Below are 19891 nucleotides of genomic sequence, written 5' to 3' on the forward strand. Positions count from 1 at the left end.
ATACAATTATTCATACTAAAGATTCTAAAGTGGAAATTACCTGGAAAAGTTTGTTGATGATGTGCAAGGCAGAAGACTCAAGCTCAAATGTCTGCCCTTAAAACTGTGCCAGCTCTGTAGAGCTAAGACAAATAAAACTTTAGATTGTGGTTTTCACCTGAAACAGATGAATAATAGGGCACAAATATGTATTTTAATAATCACTTTGCTATGACTCAGTAGCACTGGATAAGGAAAGTTAGAGATGCACTTGAATTCCAGACTTGGCAGTGTACCGTGGCCTGGAGATGTGGAGCAAGATGAAGGACACTTAGAAAACACTGAGGGTTTGACATAGTTGCACTCAAGTGCCACAGAAATTAAGAGTCAAGGGCACTCACTTCTAAAAACAGAACTTGGTTTAGGAACACATGCATTTTGGGGGATGGAGGATTAAGAAAATGATGACAGAAAAGGATACCATAGTGTATTTAAAATATCACAAATGTAATCCAGGGCAGTATTTGGTAGCTTTTATCCTACAGACTTCATAGCCCAGTTGAAACATTTTCTTCTTTAAATCCTTCTTATTTGCTTAGGCATCGAATGATATGAGGCAAAATATATTATTAGCTGGTCATTAGGCAGTTTGGGGGATTTACTCCTATCTCACACAGATATTTTTTCATGTTAAATATTCTTGCTACCTTATCAAAGCTGACAAACTTATGAATGAGGCTACTAAAATTACTTTTACTTCATGCTTCTACAAATGCTTTATTTTTAAATATACGAAGATGGGCGAGTAGTCCTTATTTTAAGGAGTGGAAGGAGAGGCTGCACATTTCAGACTGTTTTCTCACTGACTTAGTGTACCCATACTGCAGGTGTGCACATCCTGTCACTCCTAAGAAAAGTCCTTATTTACAAGATGTTCAGGAGAAGCTCCTGATGATGTCTGAGAGAAAACAAAGAGGAATGCATGGGGAACAGAAAGGAGATGTGTTACTCTTGTCTGAAGTGCTCACTGGGTGTAACCCTTTCATTGGATGAAATCCTCCCCCCACAACTAAAGCATTTCATCTTCACTTCAGTGCAGACACAAATTTTACCCAGGAGCTTTTTCCACTGATGCTAATTACCTTTGGATCATTCTCTCTGCATGAAAAGATTGTCTGGGGAGTCAGTAGCAAGGTAATTTCCACTGCTAACGGCTCTTCAGAACAACTGAAACTCAAATCCCAATTTACAGTGTTTGTCTTTTGATGTTTTTAATATTGTCAGCAATGGAAGTGCTTCTACACTTTGCTGCCACATACCCTACTTTCAAACTAATTGATGCACCCTGTACAGTTCAGAATAACTAAACTCTGCTTCTCTTTCCTCTTCTAGGGAGAGGTTACTCATTTATCTTCCAGCCTTACAAGTTTCTCCCCTTTTTCACGTTTCTGGAATACATATATCTTTCCATACTTTTGTTAACCTGAGGGTCACCCAAGGTGCTAAATGAACAATTCCTTACATACCTTTGACTGTGGGGAGAAATCAGGGCTGATTTCTCCCTAACACTTGGTCATAAGCACCTCCAGGGCTTTTGGGTCTCTTCATAGATACCAAGCTGCAGACACAGTGGGTTTCTGCACTCTGCTTTTGGTGTGGATTCTTGCCTACCCAGGAAGTAAGAAAACCCAGCGGCATTAGGTTGTGTCAAATCTTTTTCAATTTTAACCTAAAATATAAACCCCCCAAGTTTATTCTGGTGAAGAGTGGTGCTCTGATAATGTAAAACAAAACTAAAGTGAGAAGTGGAAAACAGCAGCCTGCACTGTCAGATTACCCATCTGCATGGCAGCCAGGGCTCTGAGTGTGGACTTGGCAGTGATAACCAAGTGTCCTTTTGGCAGCAATCCCCTGCCCATGGAGTGAGTCTCCAAATCTACCTAGCACAACAGGCAACTTAGTTTGCCACTTTGATTTGCCTTGGGAGCTCTCCTACTTTTTTTGAATCTACCCTGTTCCTCTTTTCCGGATGGATTCCCATCTTCTGTCATCTCAGTCTGGCCACCCACCATGAGGTAGATTTTGTGCTTTTAAGCAGCCTTTTACCTTCTTATCTGGCACCAAGCTCTGAAATAAAATGATGCTAATATAGCAAGTGGGGCCTTTCTCTCCACTGTGTTGCTTAATTAGCACATTCTTTCAAGTTTGAATGGTCGCTGCATCTTGTGAAATAATAACTGTGCTAGTTACTCATGGTAACTACATTTACAGGACTGTATCATATTTATAAATCATGTATCTAAAATATTCCCTTTGCTTGTACTAACAGACTCTCAGCTTTGTGTTTGCTTTGAGTTATGCAAAGAGAGCACACCCAGTGTGCAGCAGCACAGATGATGCTCTTACCAGTACTCTCTCCATGCACCATCCTCCCCTCACTTTCCATCGGGGCTTGTTCCCATCACAGCGCTGTCGCTCCACACTAACAACAGCCACACACAACTGCAGCAAATGCCAAATATACCTGGTAGTGCTGCAAGCAGACTGTCTTGTCTCAGCTCTAAAACACATAACAAAGCCAAATCAGAACAATCTCAAGGTGATTGTAATAACCAGCCAAAATGGCTGAGTGAGGAGGAAAAGCCCTATCACTCTGTGTGTGAAAATCTAAAGCATTTTGGTGACTTAGAGGCCAATTGTAGTGCTTTGACAAAGATGTTTTATAAAAAGCAGCCTTTATAGGGAGGCTCAAACTGAAGAGAAGTATTTGACATAGGCCATATTTTAATTGCAAAATAAGTCACTATACAGTATACTGTGGGTTCTAATAATAATCTCTTTCTTGTTTATTATCATGCACCATTTACATATGAAAACAAGGACATTTTGAGGAAGCAAATAAAATTAGATGTTCTATCACTAGAATTACTTATATAAAATTTTCAGGATTTTTTCTCTCTTGCCTTCTAGTTCAAGTGAGTCTTCTATAAATAGTGTGTCTACATGAAGATTATTTTACAATGCACTTTAAGATGTCATATGTACAGGTTATAAATATGATGTTCTGAATACCTACACAATTTTTCTGTACTTCTCATAATGTTCTTTCATCTGGGAACCTGATGTCTGATAGCCGTTCACAGATGAGGTGTGCCTGGTTTAAATCCTTTGCTGTGCTTCTTTCAATCTACACTGAAAACTTTTTACACTTTCCAGCACCCCCAATGGTCCAGTTCACTGCTGAAAAGATAGTGATTCACTGAATGCTTCCTTCTGTGGGACTTCTTTTCTTCTTCAGTTCCATGGACTTCAGCAGAACAGGCCAACTGTGCACTTGGTGAGTTACCAGAGTTGCCAAGGAGTAAGTTTTCCAGAGATAGCAGCAGTAGCTTTTCCATTGACTCGTGTGGAATTTGGATCTTATCTTCAAGACCAGGCTGCACATACCTTTATCCTGGAGGGTCAATAGACATAGTTCACACAGTCAGCTTGTACAGATATGCTCAGGAAAGTCAGGACATCTCCTCATACAAATAGCAAGCTGAGCTCCTGAAAGGGAAAACGGAGCCTTTCTGCTTTACTAAAGCTCTTTGAACACATCTTTATCCATATATGATCTGAAGAGAAGCCAGAGTATACATCCACAGAAGTAGCAGAGAGGGAAATACTGTCACAAATTTTGCCTAAAAGCACTGTCCAATGCTGCAGGAGCTTTGAGGTCTTCACCCAGGATGGCTGAGCAAGACCTTGTAGTTGCAGAGCTCTGGGTCTCTGGGTGCCCTCATCTCCTCTCCCCAAATGCCTTGCAAGAGGCTGTGCCTGTGCAGAACACTTGTGCTTGGCCTGGGGGGCTGGGGGCACCTGGCTCTGTCACAAATGGGTTTCCACATGCAGCACTGCACCCACAGCAATGCACACTGCCCTCAGCTGCTGCTGCTGCTGCTTGGAAGTCCAAGGTGTGACTTAGTCTGCTGGCATCCACAGCCTGGCTGCAGTACTGCTTCATTTCATCCTTTTGCTTTAACTGTCTCAGGAGATTTAAATGATGGGCAGGCATAAAGTGAATGAAAACAAGTATTTTCTAGCAAAGCAATAGACTCCATTCTTGATCATAAATATGAAAACATAGTTATAAATAAGAATGTTGAAAAAGGAAGATGAGATAAAATCATATATATATATGTGAAATATTCTGTCTTCAAACTTATAAAAAGTTTAGACATGACTTAGCTGTTATAGCTAAGGGCTAATCAAGAGATCAGCATGCTGCATTGTAGAGTGTAGTAAATTGTGGGCTTTCCTTGCACAGTCTCTGCTTGGATTTTCTCTAATACTTAGTTGTCAGGATTACAATGTGTATAAAGCATATGTCAGAGCAATTCTAGGACCTCTGCTTTCCTATTAATCCACTTAGGGAAATGTATTGTATTTGCAGCCTGGGTTGGCTGCAAATGTGCTTGAGACATTATAATGGATATAATGAATGTTCTTGTACTATTGTTCAAGCCTGTCTAGGTTGGACTGTGCAAAGCCTCTCTTCATGGGAGAGGTGACCTTTTACAACAGACATATCTTCCTGCTAATTACATTGCAGTGTCTTTCTGTCCCAGACAGAATGACTGTAATGTAAACATTCCTCCTTTCTGTAGGTAAATGTGATTTACACGTTATGGAAGGCAATACCTGTACAGCATTTTGGTCTCATAAATTCACTTACAGGAAAGACAGACATGTAGCCAGTTCTCTTTCTCCCTTAACATTCAAAACATTAAAATGTGACTTTGTATTTTCAGTTTCTTCTTTTCTTCCTCTGACTTCTGTCAAAGTTGTTGGCAGGATTAATCACATTAAATCAGACCACTACCCTACCAGTCTTTCTGGGTTGCACACCTAAGTAACATAATTCCCCATAAGTATAAATTCCTTATTTATTACATTAAATTTATATGTTGTCCTCAGTTTTGACCAACTCTTCATGGACCAACTTCAGCAGGAATAAGAGAAAACATGAGGAGGGAAAAGACCAGAATCACAAAGAAGGTCCAGAATGAAGAGACAATGGAAAGACAGAGTTAATTCATTTAGAGATGGGTTAAATAGGAGAGAGCAAAGTGAGTGCAGAAAAAATAAAAAGATGGTCGAGGGATCATGTTTCAGTCCTCTCCTGTTTGAATTTTCTCATAAAACAAAAAAAAAGAGAGAATTGTTTTGGATTACTTAGCCAGTAAAACAGATAGGCAGCAGCTGTGAAACTGAGCAATGTTTTTCACATGGGGCAAAACTGACCTGCAGGACTCCTGCAGTGAAAAATATCCTGAGACTGTGAGTTCAGCAGGTCTCAGGAGAGGATGGGGCTTTTTGGGTGGAGTTTAATGTAGTCCCAGCAACATCAAATGAAAGTGTTGAGGGTTAAATATATGACATGGAGGGAAGGAGGTGAATCAGCATCAGTAAAGCACTGATGCACATTTTTAGCTTTAGATATCTACTTAACGCCACTCAGCAAATCACTTTGTAAGCAGCTACAGAGCTCTGAAGATCTGCTCAAGTTGGTTAAGTTGAAGCTTCATTATTTGGTGTTTTGATTATATGCCTGGGCACTTTTCCATAGTATGAAGCTTGAAATTGAAATGTGCTGAGGGGTAATGTCAACAGCAAGCATAATAAGCATGAAATTATGAACCATGCAGTACAGCAGAAAAACACAAACTGCAAATGTATCAGAAGGTGTAATATTTGAAAGCAGTCCTCCTATTGCCATTGCTCTGGCTTCAGCTGATGAGATGTAGGACCTGTTTAATATACATGACTTTTGTCAGGAATCATGGCATGTTACTGACGTGACAGATAAAAGTGTATGACTTACAATATGCTATTTTATATGACTATAATAGAAATTATTTTGTTCTGTGCTCACTTTCCTTTGTTCTTGTGAATCTGAGACTCAGTTCAAGTCATTCTTGGGATCCATGGCAAATTCCTAAGGCTCCTTCACATTAAAATATGTACTGAGGAAGGAAGGTCTGAAAAGAAAAATGAGAACAAATTAAAATAAGCTCTTGGTTGAGATTTATATTAAACCATTCTGACACACTCTTTTCTCTTATGTATTATCCACAGTTGCTTTGCCTTTCTCCTCCAGACATATTAGCCTACTCCTTCTTATTCAGATTCTCCCTTTTCCTTACTTAGGCTTTGGATTCTCATAATCATCCTCAGTGCTGAACAGCAAAAAATTTCCTGCGAGCCTGGAGGACCTTCTCTGTTCCCTTTCATCCATCTGTATTATCTGCAACAGAAGTAGCAGTGATTCTAATTATGGAATTTCTGTAATCATTAACATTTTATAAATAATCTGTTTTTTCTTTGAGATGGTCTTATTCCAGCAGCAGATATTCTGCTCATATTCTCCTCTGTTACTGGCAAATTGTTCAGGATTTGGCATTCTTCAGCCTGCATATAAGCTCCCTTCCCCCATTTGCTACATTCATGGGTACCATTTTCTGTTAATCTCTTTTTAAAATGAAGTTTGTTAATACTCATGTGCAGCATATAAGCAGGCAGGAGAATATCAGAATGATAGTAGATAAGTGAAAAGGGAAGCATTAATGATTTCTGTTTGCTCTTCAATAACTTTCACCTCAAAGTCATGCAACTATTAAAAAAACCCCAACCAAACAAAACCAAAGCAAAAAACAAAACAAAACAACACTCCTCCCCCCCCCCCAAAAAAAGACCCCAACCCAACAAACAAACAAACAAAAAAACCCAAACAATGCCAGAACACCTGAAGACCATCACTCTCAGCACTGATCAGGCAATCATTGGGAGTCCCTTTGGGTAGCAATTTCATCACACCGAATACATTGTACTTGTTTCGAGCTGGAAATAAAAAAGAAAACATAATTTCTCTAGGTGAAACGCAGCAAAAAATAGAGCAGATTAAAGAATTTTCCCAAAGCTCCTGCTGATAGGGTTAAGGGAATAAAAGGTACGTATGACAGGTGGAACGTAATGGCCCTGGTAGTTGCCAGTATATAATGCCATCACACTACCATTTATAGCAAGGTTTTCACTGAGTTTCAGTGACTACCATTGAAGCAGATAAAGCAATTTTGAAACTACAAGATCTCTGGAAGTGAGACCTATCTGGCTGAACTTGTTATACATCTCTGCACACTGAAATGTAGTCATTTCACTGGAAAAGCAATAGGATGTGGTGTCTCTTCAGTTAAAGTCTTTTTCTTTTTAAAAAAAATCAGCAAACCAAAAAAAAAATCCAATTAATAGTAGGAGGAGTAGAAATCACTGTGAAACAAAATGTACAAGGGTTTTTTGCTTGGTTTTTTTTTTTCCACTGCAGTGACCCAGGAAATAAATGATAGGAAGAAAGAGGATATCCACACCAGAGATAAAAGACTTTTTCCAATGAATGTAAGATGCTCTTCCCTATTTCTGGTGGTATTCAATGATTACAGCACATGATAAACAGATGATTCTACCATTAAGGGTGAATTGTTTAGGATTAGCAATTACATATGACAAAGTTATGTTTGATAAGGTAGTGGGGAGATAGGGATGTAGCAAGATAAAAACAAATAGCTTGGCTCAATACTAAAGTACTTAAAATTATCAGATAGAGTGCCAATATCTAGGTGTTGGCTGCATTGAAAAATAACCTTTGTTGAAGCAGCTGTGTGGTTATATACAAGATAAAGAAGTCCTTTAAGTAAAAGGACTTAAACCAATCCTGCTCCTTAGAGATTTAGACAGTTTGCAGTCAGGCATGAACTAGCAGTTAAATTGGGTGAAGCTTGATGTGGGTAGTATGGATTGACTAAAACATAAATACCTTATTTTCTTATCTTTGTCTACATTATACACTGACAGAGGAGGAAGAGCAGGGTCAAAACTCTTCAAGTATATAGCATTAACCTAGATTAAGCATCATCATCACCATCATCATCATCATCATCATCATCATCATCATCATTATTATTATTATTATTATTATTATTACTATTATTACTATTATTATTATTACTACTGTATTACACAGACTGAAGCATAGAAGTTAAGGGTCAGTTTTCATCTAAATATATTTCCCTTATTTTAAAAAGCTCGCCCTTATTTTACTCAGTGATTATAAAAGTAGCTCTTAAATATAAGAATGAAAAAACTGTTCTGAGATCCTGGTTAACAAGCCCAAGAGTCTTCTCTCCTGTTTGACGGGCAAGAAGTTATCTCAAGCTTAGTCATGCAATGGTTTTAACTCCTTGTAGATTTAAAGCTGTGGTTTTATTCTTTCATCTATCTCACACAAGCCTTCCAGGCAGAGTTCTGCAATCTCTCTTGTTCATCCAAACAATCAGGAACAGAGCACAATATAAGCTTTTCTGATGGGCAAAAAGAAGCCAAGAAAAAGCTTGTCAATTCCCATATAATAGTCATATGTCAAGGCAGTACATATGCTTTTTCTATTAGGGTTTCTAAGTTCCTTTAAAGGCACTAGCTATGTCCTATACAGTGATTAAGGGCTTCAGCAAATAGAGCCTGAGAAGCCTTATAACCATCCATATATATGCATTTGCTCCCTTCCTATAAATGCATTTACTTACTGATTTTCTCTTATTTTCTCTCTGTGTCTGTTGTTGTTGTCATTTTAATCCGCTCTAGAAAGTCAGTGCTAGAGAAATACCATTAGTGGGGGAAGGACTGAGCTAACAGCAAGTTTTATGCTTATTTCTAGTGAAGTGCTGGCTTGTTCCTAGTGGTGTCTGAAAGAGCCAGAGAGCCTGGGCTGAGTCTAAAGCTTTATTTTTTTGGATCTCAGTGAGCAATACTCAGTTTGTAATTACGTTTTGCATTAGAAATGCCAATATCCAGCCAGGTGTAAATTGACACTGAAGAGCTATTTCTTTCCAGTGAGTTACTACATGAAACAAGCATAAGTTATTTGCAAGGTGTTTTGTACTTAGTTAATCAGGAATAAATTGCTTGGCTTTTGTGCTATTTATTTCCATTAGGTGGTATGGGATCCAGATTTATGTTTTGAAGCATTGAGGGACTGTGTATTGCATTGGTGAAGGCTGTAGACTGTTATGTGAAAGAAAAGCAGTTGAAAAAATACATGCTGCTGCCTGAATTATTACACATATCTACATAATAAAGCCCCAGCCGCTTTTGCCTCCTGCCTGTGACTGCAACAAAAAGTACTTGTGATTTTAATTACTTAGAGCAAAATTCAAGTGGTGTATTAATATCAACATAACCCTAGGACAGAATTACAGTAATGTTTTATATACACTTGGGGGGATGCTGTTGGAAATAACATGCAAGGTATAAATCTGATCTCCTGCTGCTTCTCAGTGGAAATTTAACCTAAGATCCAGACCTTCATCTGCTGGGAGTGGGAGAGGGAACAAGAGCATGAACAGTCAACTCAGGGGGAGTTTCCTTGTTCCAGATCTCAGGAGAAAGTTTCTGCCAGGGGTGCAGAGGCTGGAGCCTGTCTGATGGAGGTTCAGTGCAGTTGAGAGGGAGATGGATGGGCTGTCTCTGGCCCTCAGGTTCCTTGTGCTGTGATCATTCAGGCACCTGCCCAGCTCCTAGCAAAGATCAGGGCATGCCTCATCCTACTGCAAGTGTCACCAGAAGCTGATGCTGCCCCAGGGTTATGCTAAGACCTTTGGGTGCCAGCCAAGGGAGCCTGATGGAGGGCAGCTCTCTCCCCATTACTCCTACTTCATATCTATGTGCCATGCAGTGGATGCTCCTGTGGAAATATCTGATGAGTCTGCTTTGTGTAACAGGAGGGACACAAGTCAGCTGGATTCTCCAAAGGATTTGTCCTGGTGACCACAGTGAAGAGGTCAAACTGCAGCTAAAGAATTTGTCTGAAGTCTCTTTGCACAAGGACACATTAACCCCTAACAACACATTATAGGACAAGAAGCCTCCTTTAAATAGAAAACTGCATTTTTAGTAGTGTGTTTTTTACTCTACTTGAAAGGAACAGGATCTGATGAGTTCCACTGCTCTATCCAGCACAAATGGACTTTTCTCACAAGAGGCAGTTCCTTCTGTTTTTCTGGATAAACCTAACAGTCTTATTATTTCTTATTCCAATTATGTTTTGTGTTTGTGTTCTGATGTTTGTCTTTGGCTTATCCTACCTGGCAGTCCTCACTGTCCTTCTTTATCTTGGATTTTTCTATCTAATGTTTTGCCCTCTTTTACTTTTCCTGTGGATTCCTAGCTTAACATGACCCTCCCTCCAACTCCTCAAGGAGCTAATATTTTTTTGTTTGTCTGCATTCTAAATCTGTTTTCCTTTTAGCTGTTTTATTATTACAGTTTTATCAGCATTGACAGTTCCAACACAGAGTGCATTGAATGCAATAACAAAGTTCCCATTAGTTCAAAAGAAAATCAACTGAGTCATGGGAACGTAAAACCATGTGCGTAATCTTATTATAGATATCCCTGGTACTGTTAATTAATCACCCAGATTCATTCCCCAAAAGCATTAACCAAATCCAGTCTAGAAGTTGGGGGATTAAGGATAAGCAGTAAGAAGGCTTTATAGAGAGTTGTCCTGTTATTGTGTGAAAGTCAGGGCTTATAGCTTAGACTTATAGCTTAGAATGACACATCTTTGGTTCTCACTGCCATTGTCACATAAGCATGGAACTTGAAGTTTCTACTCCAGCATTTTTAAAAATTGCCGTGACTATTTTAACAAGATCTGTAAAGATTTTGCAGTTTCTGCTTGCAAGAGACAGCATGAACCCACTATAACTTCTTTCATATCTTACTGCAAGAAAAAAAAGACAAGATCCACCGATGGATAATCATATCCCAAGGAAGGCTGTAGAAACTGTTGCTTTTTTGAAACACTATGTAAATTGCAAACTCCTAAACGTTGGCAGGGATCAAGCTGACAAAAGATAAAAGTATATTTTTAAAAGCATACAGAACCTCCACAAACAGCACATATATGTATTGTGCCCAGGTGGGTGGGGAAAAAATAAGGTAGTAAATGTATTTAATTAGTGTAGTAAATTTATGTGCCATAGTACAGTACCAGCTGAAAATAGGGAGGAGTATGAGAGTGAGTAAGAGAAACCATAATTTTCTTCCTGTTTCTTTCCTGACCTCCTTCACAGATCCTAAGGCTGTGGTTCCTCTATATCTGCTGAAACCTGAGGCAATGTGTAAAATCTTCTCACCAATATCCGACCAGTATGTACAAAATATTTTAGAGCTAAGCTGAATTTCCTATCTGAAGAATTAAACATGCAAAGTTTTTGCTAATTTTAGGTTAAATTCATCAAATAGAAAATATAATGTTACAATCCTGCCTTGTTTATCCAAAGTAAACTGCTGGAAAAAAGCCTCCTGTTTTCCTCAGCCTTAGCCCTCTCTTGAAGGCTTCAACAAACACAATGTTACAGTCTAAGTAAAAGATTGAATTTGAATTTAATCCAAAATATTTGGGGTAGATGATACTCTTTGCTGCCCATGCATTCATCTGATATGGCTACACTTAAATCTGTGGGATTATTGTAGTTTTGCATTGTTATGAATCTCCTGACTATATCCATGATCCTTCATATAAAGTACCTTCTTTCTGAAGGGACAGAGCAGCCCTCCTTATTTTTCCAGCCACAACCTCAGGCTAGTTTCCTGTCTTTAAGCCTGCTCTTTTAATCAAAACTCCCATGGCCTTGAACCAGCACAAAGGACTTATTCTTATCTGTGGTGTTGCCCATGAATATCAGTCACTATACCTTTGCTGTAGGCATTCATCTGACATTGCATTGTTCAGCAATGCACTTGTGAGGTTAAAATAACTCACTTTGTAAAGATGTATAAGACTGTGAATCAATCTATGAACATCTAGAGTATTAAGAGAGATACTTCTTAGTCTACAAAGTACTGTTTCACTGTCATTTCAAAAATTCATGTTTTACATGTGACCCAAAGATTTTAATTATTCTTGCACTAGTGATAAACAGCAGCAATAATATACTCACCCTCTGCACTAATAATAAAAGGCATCCTCTTCATTAAGAAAGGGTAATAGATTACAAGTATTAAGCCTGTTAGATATACTCTGAGTGTTGAATAACAGTAATGCTTGGATGTTCTCAGGGCTTTTCAGCATAGGATCTCAAAAGCACATGGAGAAAATAGCTAAGTTTTATCCCAAGGTATTTGTGAGTAACTGGTGGCAGCAGCTTCACTCAGGCCTGGTGCCACAATGATGGCAGAGCCTGAAATGGAGTGGGAGGGTTGCACTGACACTGCTCATTGCACACACTAGTGTGCTTTTACATTTTACGTTAGGCATTTCCACCCCAGCATGTTCTCCCTTTTCCATTTCCCAGTGTCTGAAGGCAGATACTCATCTGGAAAACAGGCTTATATTGCTGTCACATAATAAGATAGCTGGGTCCCAACTATATTAATGTGTGCCCTAATGGCAGCTGGAAGAAGTAAAAGGAAAAGCTCCTCCCAAAACAGAGAAATAGCCAGTGGGCTCAAGAAAAACAATTGGCCTCAGTGAGAGTGGGAGACTGGAGTGATTAGGATAGCAGGATAGAGAGGATATAATTACAAAGCACATGGTGCCAAAAGGCTCATCCTATATAATTTCTTTTAAATAATATCTGTGCTTGAATGGGGAACTCATTGTGCCAAACTGATTGGTCTCTTTGAGGGCAATCAGCACAGCTACTGGCTTTAAGCATTTCAGCAAGAGTTCCCAGGAAAATTAACCTGTTTGCTTCCAGAGATCTGACTTGCTACTTCCTGAGAATTAACCCAGAAGCCCAGTCTGCTGAACCTCACTTGGCAGGGCAAACTTGGAAAATCTGGGGAGGCATTGTGCCTAGGACATTATTTTTAATCCTCATCTTGAATTCTTCTGGACATAGCACCATTATTGTGCAGTCAGAAATTAAATCATAGAGCAAAGGGTCTGAGGGCTTGAGAGGTGCACAGCTTCTGGACAGCTACAGCAAATTTACTTTGAAGCCACAAATCATGAGGTCTAAGACGCTTCCAAAAGTCCCAGTGCTAACTGTTAAGGGTTGTGATGGACAGGAACAGTTAAAAAAGAAGGCACAATTGAATGGATTTTTCTGTTTGTCTGTGTAACTTTGTAAGTGGACGTGGCATCCAGTTCATTCTGCAAGCTTTTTAGTATTGGCACTGGGAGGAATTTGACAAAGGAAAGACATGAAGGAGAAAAGACAATGCAAAGGAAAAAAAGAACCAAGGAAATACTGACAATAGAAAATAAGAAAGACAAAGTGCAGAGTATACACAGGGAACAGGAAAGAATGTAGTTATTTAAAGTGTTTAAAATCAGTCTTCCTGGTAAAAGGAGAACACAGGAATCAGTCTGGATCTTCTTGCTCTTACACATCCTTGTATTTTAAATAGGCAGCAATTTTCTTTCTGGCAAATATCTGGTGAGTTTATGTAGGTTGAAATCCTCTCCATTTCACAGGCCATTGGGAGTGCTTAAATCCTACCTAATCTTTGGTTCAAGCAGCTGGCAACAAAACTTAAATTAGACAGATTTTGTGATTTTCATCCTAGAACACTGTCTGTAAAACCAGTGACTTGAAATACGGAATATGTGTTCTCAGAAGTATCTCTACTGTTACTTTCTGAAAGATCTTTGGATGCCCCTTTTTCATCTCATCTCTTGTTCCTGTCCTGCCTAATACAAACTGGGAGGGCAGTGCATAGTTCTGTAAATATTCAGGTGAGAAGATGAAAAGAAATGTGATTCTGTCTTCAGTTCCTGTGGTCTGCTTTTGGATGTTTGAGGCCAGGAGCATGTGCTTATTTGCTCAGACAGTTCTGAAAGAATTTTTTTTTTGAGGACAAAAAGATCCCCTCACAGACTGAATTTATTTCTTTTCTTTCTGAGTCACAGTCTGAACAGCAGATTTTTTTTTTTTAATAGTGTTTTTAGGGTCTAGATGTTTTCATTCTGTATTCATATATTCCAGCTTTAGATGTTTTTCACCTACTTTTCCTTCAGTACTCAAAGAGTGAGCTACTGTCAAACATGGTCTCCTGGCCTTTGTGTCTTTGTTAGAAGTCCTCCTGAGCTGGAGTGTTTCAGGAGTAGAGGTTTAACTCAGATTATACAATGTTTGTGGTGGCAGAAAATGTGCACAACTACCTTGAAATGCATTTCACATCCAGTGCTTTACAAAACTGACCAGGAGCGGGCTGGTGGTGAAGAATGTAGAGGTGATGCTCAGGTTTTTTTAATATTGTACGGGTTAAGAAGTTATTGTTGCTGCATTGTTGATGTTGATGGTGTAACACTGTAATTTTTTGTGATTTGAGGAGATTTAGGTCTTGTAGTCAGATAGCGTCCCATATGCAAATCCGCAAGGAAAAGCAATTGCCAGATAAACCCAGGAGGGTGTTAAAACTCTGAGATTAAATCTAGGTTTTTTCTTAAATTTTGCAGAATCCACCAGTATTATTTGAAATGCAGCTGTTCTTTATGCACAAAACCAGGAGAGCTTCTCATAAAATATTGGAAATAGTTAATATTTTATGAGACTTGGAAGTAAAATCCAGCAGTGCCGTCTCCTCCAGTAATGCTTACAGCAGCTATAAACAGAAGGTTAAAAAAAAAATGAGAGGAAGATATTCTCACCAGGACTTTGCATCCATGTCTAGGAACTGTTGGATATATATTGTCATGTAGACAGTGTGCAGCCCTTATGGGCACCTCACATGTCACTGTTGTCTGCAGATTGGAAGAGAAGGCATTCAGGTATAGACAGCAGTGACTCTGCAGCAGAGTCACTGCTATCTATCTACTGAGCACCTTTGGCCAGGGAGGTCTGAATCCCTCCTCTTCCTTTCTCCTTCCTCTTACAGCCTTGTTCTGTGAACTCAAGACATGATGCTAAAAGTAACTGAATGTTTTGGGAAGAGGACAAATTGGAAAGACATTGTCCTTACAGCTAGGTTAATATTGCAGAGATAAACTGTACGTAAATTTGATGAAAATTTGAATTTGTTCTGAGTGGAGGTTGTGAATGTAGGAGGCTGCAAACAGAATAGTGGTGGATGGTCACCACAGAGAGCATCTCAATGCAGATTTCAGAGTGATTGCAGGACAGAAACCATCACTTCCAAAGTAGCTAATATTTGTGTTGGAAATGTGCTTTTGACATCTGTGGTTTTGGAGCTTCAAAAGAGAAACAGATTATAAAGTTATTAGCTATTGTAGCCAACCAAAAGTAACACAGCAGTCAAGTAAAACAAGCTCCTCATAAAGAGACTGATAATTATTTGTGGACAATATTCACAAATTACTTCAAATATACTAGAGGAAAGGATAATTTTTTTCCTGGAGGGTTGTGGCCAGTGTTGGTATTGTGGATGTGTTTGACTCCTAGCACATGAATTCATTCTGGTATGAGACGGAGCCTATTAGGAAATTGGCTACATGAGTAAAAATCCACACTCCATTTCCTTTAAGGTTGCTAAGCACAACAATTATTGCCCTCAGTGGTAAGGCAAGCACATAAATTAATAAATGTCCTATTAATGAGTACACTAAACATGAAAATATCTGAACTGGGAAAATACCAACTGTGCCTGTTAGGAACAGGGCATTGTGTTTCATGTTGGTTAAACAAACTAGCGAACAGGATAAAAATCAAAGGCTGTAGCACACATAACTGAGAATTTAGTTTTGTCTTGAATCTGCCTTCCTGTGCAAATAAAGAATCTTTCAGGAAGGGGGTTATAATCCATAGCTTTAAAAGCAGTGTGAAGCTGAGTATTAACACACTTTTATAAAGGTTTATATGTACAAAACCAACCCAATTACTATAATTTTTAATCTAAAATGAAGAAGGGTAGCTAATTCTAAGAAAACTAGTTTCACCAAACTACAAAGTTTACAAATTCTTCAACCTGGGCAAATTCTGACTGTCTTATCCTGAATTTTTAATCTGACATTCCATTTTTCACTTCCTTGCTCTTGATTTGTAATGAAAATCTGCCTTCTCCAGTTTCCAAGGTTTGAGAGTTTCTCTCCACATTTGTAAGCTGTCCACAGCCCAGACATCAACCAGCTTTTTGCCTCCTGAATACAGGAGTGGTGTTCTAAAGGTAAAAAGCCATAAATTTGACTTGAAAATTTACCCCATGTGAATCAATTTTGCATTGCTTATACTGTAAGATGCTCACAGTAAATGAAATTAAGCGTAATCCAGCAGTAAATGTGTTAAAGCTTGGGGAGGTGGGGATGCTGCAGCTACAGAAAGTAACAAGCCTGCTGCCAAATGCAGCTTTCACAGAAGAGTCCCTGGAACACAGTCCTCAGGCACCCTAGTCTTCATTAAATAAACACAACGTTTTTTTTATTGTGATATGTGGCTGGTATTTTTATGCACAGTGTAAGACAGGGGCCTAGTGTGGATCTCTGGTGTGAGTGTGTGTGCCTGTAAGGGCAGCAAGAGAAGCCAGAGGCTGTAAAAATGCTTAGGGGTTGGAGTTGAGCAGAGCTGTATATGAATCAGCTGTACTTCACACATACATTGGGCAAAAGGTTTCCAAGAGCCCACAAGCAGTTGGATGTCCTCTCCCATGGCTGAAACCAGCCTTAGTTGGATACTGAATGTCCTCAATGGCTTTGAAACCTTCTCAGGGTGACTAAACTGAACACTGAGGAGCAGAAGCTTGAGTGCTGTGGCCGTGCAAGGCATCATCAGAGGAGGAAGGAGGACAAGATGCCTCTTAGCTCTCCTCAGCACCAGCTGCAGAGGGGCCAGCCAGCCACAGGAGAGACTTACTGCCACTCACGTTTGGAGTTCTGGGCTTAAATAAAACATTGGGAGCCTGAAATGTGTTAACAACTCTGCAAACCCTGAAATATTACACGTGGTTAAAGTAACGTCTTCCAAACTCCATTTTTACTCTGTGACATTCTGTGTGAGCAGCACCACCCTCCAAGTAAAAGAATGTATTTACTGTGTCTTTAACAAAGAGAGCATAAGCCTTTTAGAAGGAAAGAATATAAGTGCTCAGCAACAAAGACTTTTTAATGAATATACTTTTAATTCTTATGACCATCCCATTGATTACAAGTATAACCAGAAGAGAAGTCTGATTATCCTTAGGCAGCCATTTACTTATGGGAAAAACTGATGGCATTTGGATGTAAAGTGCTGATTTAGTGTTTTCCTCCATATACAGCAGAGGCTGAGATGATCCTGGAAGATCTGCTCAGAGCAGAAGCCAGACAGAGTTTGCCAGGTTCTGGTGTTACTTGTCACCTTAATCTAAGGGAGTCTCTTAAATTATGTGGCTGTATTTTAACTACCAGTGAGCCTGAAGTTTCTTCCCAAAGGCAGTGTAAAAGAAGTTAATATTTTATGATGTGCTTTGAAATCCTCAGATAACAGGCACTGCAACATTGAAAAATATTTCATGGACAGAATCATCTGAGGTGAAATCTGCCTCTCTTTATGTAGCTTCTTTCAATAACCAGAAACCAATTGGACTCTGAGACTAAATAGTGCAATGAAACAAGATGGACCCATGGTTCTCAAATGCTTATGATCTGTAACATCCCTGGAAGCTGAATTGGTCAGACAATTGTACTAAAAAGTCTTGTAAATAACCATGAAAACCAGTAACCATAATTTGACCAAGCTGATATTTTATAGTCTTAACAGTAAGCACATGATTTTTTTTTCAGAAGAATCACTTTGAAAGCAGCCTAATGATTTTTGTATAAGGTTCATCCCAAAGGTTGCAGAGAAGATGCATAGGAAGCACAAAACACCCTGGAGCTTCATCAGACTGCAGATCCACTGATGAGACCCGTGCAAACGAATAGTGTGGCTCTGACCCCTTGAGAAAGCTCACCTCTTAAATATAAAGAACTTTCTAGCCAGAAGAAGTAGGGTGGTGTTTTCCCACGGTTTCCTGAAAAGTCTGTCAGGACTGATTTTCAATAGCTACTATTTATATAATCAAAGAATACTTTGGAATGTTTGCGGAGTATTGATGGCTGCCCAGTCTTGTTTGCAAAGTACACTCATTTTAATTTCACCAGATCTTAAGAAATGTTGAGTATTTGCGCCCTGTCTGCTGACGCATCTCAGTTTGGAACCTGGTAAATCTGCAGAGTATTTTCATATCCACAGAAAAAATCACAAGGAGCCAAAGGGTGCTAAGGTCACTGTGCTCAGCATCTTGTGAATTCTGGTGCTCTGCTTACAGTGATATAAATCTATTTTACATCTTTCATACTCATTCATTATGGTGAGTTCTCTCCTGAATCCGCTTGCATTAAGTCTCATTAACTAATGCCAGTTAGATTTTTGTGCTCTGACAGAGGGGTAGCTCTAATCATATGTTGTTGGTATGTCACTATTGGGGATCTTAAAATTATTGCTGAAAAAACTAAAAACACCATAAAAGGTTGCTACATACCAGCAGCATCCAGTTGTGACATATGACATTTTACTTAACATGTGTGAGTATGGACATACTTCATTTTGTGCCTTTTTGTGTCAAAAAGAAGTTGTTGGATTATGTTAAGAAAGCTGTAGAGTATGTGACTGCAGGTGTTGGAGTATTGGTAAAGCCATGGAGTATTTCATCTTGGCTGCTGGGTCCAGTTTTGGTCTCCCTCCAAAAGGATACAGCAGGAACAGAAAGGCTGTGGCGAGGATGGCAGAAAGTACTGAAGGCACGGATGAAAATTGACCCAGAACAGTGGCTGGACTTGAAGGAAAACAAAGGAGGGATAATACTGAGTAAATAATGAATTGGTTCGCAGAGTGTAAATTCTCCTTTTCCCTAGACAGCGCGAAGAGAGCTGGGCAGAGCGCGATGAGCCAGGAGCCCTTTCCGTGCAGTGCGGGAGCCCATTGCCAGCAGCCGCGGCCGGGATCGCGGCCGGCTCGGGGATCCCTGGCGCACCGGCGGGAGCGGGAACGGGAGCGGTGTCCGCAGCCGCATTACGGTCCCGGCTCCCTGCGACCTCCGCCGGGCCGGACCGCGGTGCCGGCGCCGTCCGGGGGCTCGGCAGCGCCTGTGGCCGCGGCGTGCGGCGCCTCCCCCGCCCCGACCCGGGGGGCGGCCCCGGGAGCCCTGGGGGCGGGCGGGGGGGGGCCGTGCCGGTGACGTCGGGTTTGCAGCAGCCCCGAGCGGCAGCGGGCGGGCGGGCGAGCCCCAGCCCCCGCCGCCCGGTGCTGCGGCAGAGGGCGGCGGGCCGGGAGCCGGAGCGGGGAGCGCCGCCGAGGAGGGCTCCGGCGGCGCCAGGATGTAGGCGCGGGGCGGCGGGGAGCTGCCGCCGGCGACGGGCTCGCCATGAAGAAGCATTCGGCCAGGGTGGCCCCGCTCAGCGCCTGCAACAGCCCCGTCCTCACCCTCACCAAAGTGGAAGGTAAACGACGTCGCGGCGAGCGGGACGAGGGCATCCCGGGGAGACCGGGTACCGCGACCGGGGATGCTCCGGGGAGACCGAGCGCGGTGCTGGGGCGATGCCGGCGGCGGGGACTGCGCGCCTCCCGAGCGGGCGGTGCGAACCCACGGGGCGCGCTGCTCCCCCGCCGCCCGGCATCGCCGGCGCTTACCCCTGCCCGCCGCCCTGCTCAGCCCCGGGGCTTCCCTCGCCCTCGCTCCAGAGGCAGAGCATCTCTCCGCACCTCCCCTCGGGACGCGGGAGCAGCCCCCAAACCCGTGGGCAAGTATCTGCCATGCAGGACCCTTGGCAGGAGGGAAGGAAGATGCTCGGCAGATTTGTTCTCCCGATGTGAGGAACGCAGCCCCGTGTTCCAGCCATCTGTCCTCACCTCTGTTTGCCAGTCCGGCTGCATGGTAGCCGTGGAGTTGGAGTCTT

General features: G+C 41.1%; 1 protein-coding gene across 2 annotated transcripts in view; it reads left to right on the forward strand.

The window, feature by feature from the left end:
- SLC35F3 (solute carrier family 35 member F3) overlaps positions 1–19891 on the forward strand; it is a 162095-nt gene that overhangs the window by 82020 nt on the left and 60184 nt on the right. Inside the window, exon 1 of one of the 2 annotated variants that reach the window (XM_058020648.1) lies at positions 19267–19435. The exons of the other annotated variant lie outside the window; for it this stretch is intronic. Within the exon in view, the coding sequence (XP_057876631.1) occupies positions 19360–19435 (76 nt within the window). The 5' untranslated portion in view covers positions 19267–19359. Of the gene's footprint in view, positions 1–19266; positions 19436–19891 lie in introns of those variants that run through there. 2 annotated transcript variants of the gene reach the window in all.

Source organism: Melospiza georgiana, chromosome 3 (genome assembly GCF_028018845.1).
Source record: "Melospiza georgiana isolate bMelGeo1 chromosome 3, bMelGeo1.pri, whole genome shotgun sequence".
NCBI lineage: Eukaryota > Metazoa > Chordata > Aves > Passeriformes > Passerellidae > Melospiza > Melospiza georgiana.